This window comes from Carassius auratus, chromosome 8, assembly GCF_003368295.1.
Source record: "Carassius auratus strain Wakin chromosome 8, ASM336829v1, whole genome shotgun sequence".
In the NCBI taxonomy this organism is placed as follows: Eukaryota; Metazoa; Chordata; class Actinopteri; order Cypriniformes; family Cyprinidae; genus Carassius; species Carassius auratus.
This window is the reverse complement of record NC_039250.1, coordinates 5,475,824-5,480,883: the sequence shown is the minus strand read 5'-3', so window position 1 is coordinate 5,480,883 and position 5,060 is coordinate 5,475,824. Positions and strand designations below refer to the sequence as shown.

At 38.6% G+C, this 5,060-nt stretch overlaps 1 protein-coding gene across 1 annotated transcript; it reads left to right on the top strand.

The window, feature by feature from the left end:
- The first annotated feature begins 1,013 nt into the window (after window positions 1-1,013).
- LOC113107065 (doublesex- and mab-3-related transcription factor A2-like) lies at window positions 1,014-4,002 on the top strand. Its single transcript, XM_026269230.1, has 2 exons — window positions 1,014-1,963; window positions 2,333-4,002. The coding sequence occupies exons 1-2, from the start codon at window positions 1,501-1,503 to the stop codon at window positions 3,187-3,189; spliced, it is 1,320 nt and encodes a 439-aa protein (XP_026125015.1). The 5' UTR covers window positions 1,014-1,500; the 3' UTR covers window positions 3,190-4,002.
- Window positions 4,003-5,060: the final 1,058 nt, after the last annotated feature.

The window sequence follows — 5,060 nt, the reverse complement described above, 5'->3', positions numbered from 1 at the left end:
GCATGCAATTCTAAAATCATTTAGCAATAATAATAATAATAATGATGATAATAGCACTTTCTGTTAATGGCTTTTAAAAGTATGAAGAGAAAAAAAAAATCAAATAGTCACATGAAATATGTTCTAGAAAAAAAAAGAAAAAAAAAAGACTTAGTTAAGCAACGAGAACAACGCTTACAATAAACAAAACAATGCCGGTGAGAAATATAGAGTTTTAATAATATAAATGTTCTACAAATACAGAGAAACAGAAGCGATCGTTTGTCTCGCAAAGGCTAGAATGATGTTACTATTCCTATGGCGCTAAACCACATTAATTCATCTTAAATAATTAGATTACAATCAAATATCGCAATGTTATGTTTATATCGATGATAAATGGCAAGCACATTGCATCTTTTTGACTCTATAGCCAGCGTTTAAATCAGTAGCCTAGTTCTGCAATAATGCTACAAATGAATGACATTTTCAAACGACGCAACAATGTTTACAGTAAACAATTACAAACATGCAGTAAACAATTACGGACAACGAACTGCCCTTAAAGTCTGGCGTAACAACTTACCGTTTTGCCTTTTTCGAGACTGACGTCATTCTAGGAGGAATTGTCTTTTCACTACAGCATATGCATAAAACTAAATCTTGTCTTTTAAAATATAAACAAAAAATACTAACCTAATTTTTGCTAATAATTACTTGTAAATTATAAATAAATTTATCTCAAAGAATCCCGTAATCAACTTTTTAACAGCCAGCAAATTTTGCCTGAAGGGCAGTTATGCCAAATCGTCAAACAATGCTTTTAAAGATTATAGTATCAATAGTCAATTGTCTTACAGGATCTTTTGCCTGTATTTTAGTAAATAATTTCTTATGATAAAAGTTTTATGTTTTAGCTCTGCGTGATGCTTGTTATTTGAGAAAAGAACGCAGGTGGACACAGTTGAAAAAGAGACAAGCCAATCAGATCGCTCCTTCCCTCTTTGGCCAATGACAGGCGCCACATTGTTGTCAAATTTGTCTAATGAAAACGTGGGCGCAACAATAGATCTAGAGGGATCTGTATCCACTGAAGATCTCTCGAGGAAGTTAGTGTCTCACACTGGCTCCAGCTGCAAACTCTGTTCTCTCTCAGACTGTCGGCTCATCACTGAGTTTAAAGTTAGTTTTGCATTACCTTCGATGGATTTTTGTGTTTTTAAAATTTGTATAAGTTTTAAACATATGTTTAATTTCTAAAATAGTTTATTGGGCTGCTTGTGGACAGCGCGCAACAAGTTGAAGATCTCACTGGAAAGACGACTTTCCTAAGCAGTCATAAGTATTTTCTGATCTCTTCTCTGGACACTGGCATTCGGGCTGTGTTCTTCCTCAAGTGCTGTGCTAAAGAAAATCTTCGTGTATCGTTTCTTCTCAATGCTTATGAAACGTCTCCGATCGAAGACTTCGGTTGCGCACGTTTTTTAACCTATCGATCGGCTGTTTGTTGATTCGGAGAATATGGATCTTCGTCCAGAGATCCCACCCGCCTCCCAGGCAGGGTCGCAGGTTCATCCTAGCTCCGTTGCTGCAGCCGCTGCCGCCTCCATCCCGGTTTCCATGGCCGGTAACCTCCTAAGGGGCCCGCCGCTGTTGCTTCGCGCTACGGAGAAGTATCCACGAACGCCCAAGTGCGCCCGGTGCAGGAATCACGGCGTGGTGTCCGCGCTGAAGGGGCACAAGCGCTACTGCAGATGGAAAGACTGCATGTGTGCCAAATGCACTCTGATCGCCGAGAGACAGCGCGTCATGGCCGCTCAGGTTGCGCTCCGCAGACAGCAGGCGCAGGAGGAGAACGAGGCGAGAGAACTTCAGCTGCTCTACGGCACAGCAGAGGGTCTGGCCCTGGCCGCTGCCAACGGCATCATACCTCCCCGGCAAAACTATGAGGTCTTTAGCTCAGTTAACAACGACACAAACTCTGGTAGGTGGATAAATTAAAGCCTACTCCTATAGCTACTTTATACATTCTTAAATATAAAGTTTCAATTATATTTAAAGAATTGTAAATATAAATAAATTATCTAAAAAAACATTTATGCACTTTTTAAATAAACGCTCTTATACTAAATCCAAAGAATCTCTAATGAAACATCAAAAAACTTTTTGAATATTCAAAGAACCATATGGAAAGTTTAATTATTTTAAAAGATTGATATATTTTGCTAGTGTATTTGTTATCGAACTGTGTAGGCTATTTCAAGTTGAATTCCAGGTTTCACTCTCATACAGTCAACGAATAAAAGACATGTTTAGCTGATGGTAATTATTGACGTGCATCAATCTATTTCAGGTGAATCCAACATCCAAAAGTTCGAGTTGTTCCCCAAGACATCTTTATCTGTATCGGTGACCCCACAGCAGGCGCCTGGAAAGTCCGTATCCACAGACACCGAATCCGTTCCAGGAATGTCGTCTCCAGATATGCGTCACGGCTCGGGTTCGGAGAACGGTGACCGCGAATCCACTGTGAGCTCCCCGATTGCCAAACCATTAAAAGACGGCGATGAGACGCCAGGCTCCATCAGTCCTCTCGGTTCAGACTCCGGCTCGGATACGGATAAAGACGACCAGGAGCCCTCGCCCTCCTCCGCAGCATCGCGACAGATGAACGCCATCGATATCCTAACGAGGGTTTTCCCCAACCACAAGCGCAGCGTCCTGGAGCTTGTGCTGCAGGGATGCGGCAAAGACGTGGTGCAAGCCATAGAGCAAATCCTCAACAACAGCGGTCAAGCCAAGGGCCCAGAGGAGTCCTGGACGGCGGATCGGATGCTGCAGAGCGCACAGCCGCACATGTCCTCCAACCCGCGGCCAATGTTACCAGGAACCATGACGCTCAGCAATAGATCTGCCTTCTCTCCTTTGCAACCCAACGCGCCACACTTTGGTTCCGACCCGAGCACGTATTCTCTCAGTACGCATTTGGGCTTGAACCCACTCCGGCTCGCGTACTCGGCTCACAGCAGAGGCCTTGCCTTCATGGCTCCATACTCCACCACGGGTCTGATGCCAACATTGGGCTTCAGGCCTCCAATGGACTATGCCTTCAGTGACTTGATCAGAGACAGGACTCTCTTGCATAAAGATCAGAGCTACACCAATGGACTCTATGGTCCTCTGGTCAACAACACTACAGAGAAACAGTGAGATAGTGTTTCCCAAATGTAGACAAAAGTGTTTCATTTCTTTAAAGACTCATAGTCCTAAAGATTACTCATCCTTAAAGACTCGCGGGCCTTGTGTTTCTGTAAATAAAATATGTCTAGTTAAATCACCAGAAAAAAAAAAAAACAATGTGCTTGGTGGTCGTGGCTTCTTTGAAGTTTGTGATAAATCAAAAAGAAAATGGTTACGCGTAAAGGTTAAAGTAATTTTTACCCGTCTTACTGCAGGATGGGGTTACCGACACTGCCTCAGCGCAAAAGGAGCCAGAGGTTAGACCTTTAGCAGGGTAACCATAGTATTTTCGAGTAATGTAAATTGTGTATTTTAAAATCCTTCACGTTTGTTACAATCCATTTAGATCATTTACCAAACGGATTAAGCCCCCGTGTGATAATAGTGCAATTCCTAGGATAATAATTTGCTTCATTATTAAAAAAAGGGAATATTCTAGCATAATTGTTATTGTGGAACGTCTATTATTCACTCTTTTTCTGCTCAGTGTCTGTTAAATCGTGCCATGTTCATTCGACAGAACAGAAGCTCTTTGGATTTAATATGGTCACTGGCTTAAGTAGACATTTGTATTCCCATTGTGAGTGATATATTGTGTTACAAGACTAAATTATGTATATTGCATTTCTTGATGATAAAGTAAAAAACAAACAAAAAAAAACATCAAAATGGATATAAAAAAGATGTAAAAAGATTGTTTGTTGAATGAAATCTTGCTGCGTTGCGAAGTGTACATTTCTCGGTGTAAATTTTGCAAAATAAATAAATGTTATTTTATTCTTACGTTTTGCTTGTTTTGTGCATTACATTTTTTTATTTTGTTTTGTTTATCCATATTGTATCAGTTGGCGCATTGTGACTTAATTCAAAACACATTTAGAATGTAATACAAACTTTAAAAAAATAATAAACAATTCTATTTTTTCAATATGTTTAACAAAATCAATACGTTTAATGTATTATTATTATTATTATTATTATTATTTTTATTTTTTACCATATGTATTTTCCAAAACAAAAAACGAATAGCTAAACATATTAGAAAGTAAATGTGTTCATTCTTTCATAACAATAGGCCTATATCTATTTATTATTTTTCGAATCGACAGTCCAAGTTATAGAGAGATGATATTATAAGCTCTTCTCTTCTTTTAAAAGATTGTGAAAGCCTCTAAACAGAGACAGTCTCAAAGCAGAAGTCCACTGTATTTTCGCACGAGGAGTGTATAGCTGCACTATTGAAACGCGATGCCATGGAGACATAATCCTCCTCGCCAGAGTCTGTTTACCTTCTCCCCGCAGATAAAACAGTGTAAACAGCAGTGTCGGATTGACAGTGTGCCTTCATTTAACGGAGAAACCGAGCACTCCAATGTTCATAATGCACATTTGATGAGGTGCATGATAACACAGACCCTTCTCTCGGTTTGTTTAATATTTACAGAGACAGTGTTTTAATGAATTTTAGATAAAATTCCTCTGCTACTCAGCTTAAATTTAGTTCAGTGTTTTTATTTATTTGACAGTCCACATAATTATTTAAATTTCGTCAGGCCTAATTGTTAATCGAATAAAAATACTATGTTATACTATGTTATAAATACTATGTATTTAATGTTACTGTGTTATAGTCTGTTGTTTTTAAGTAATGAAATCTTACTGTAGGTCAAAAGATTTACACAAAATGGGTTTAGACTATCAAGTTTATTTAATTTAAATAAAAAAGCCTAATACCTTACATATAGGCCTATGGTAAAATACATTCAATTTTTTTCTTCTGCTGCTACATTTAACAAAAAGCGATGGATTTTGAAATATTTTATTAGACAGATTTTATTTTG

What these genes read in the sequence shown, in the direction of transcription:
- LOC113107065 (XM_026269230.1), top strand. Translation starts at nt 1,501, where the DNA reads ATGGATCTTCGTCCAGAGATCCCACCCGCCTCCCAGGCAGGGTCGCAG. An exon ending in TAACAACGACACAAACTCTG is followed by an intron (nt 1,964 to 2,332) that starts GTAGGTGGATAA and finishes AATCTATTTCAG; the next exon opens with GTGAATCCAACATCCAAAAG.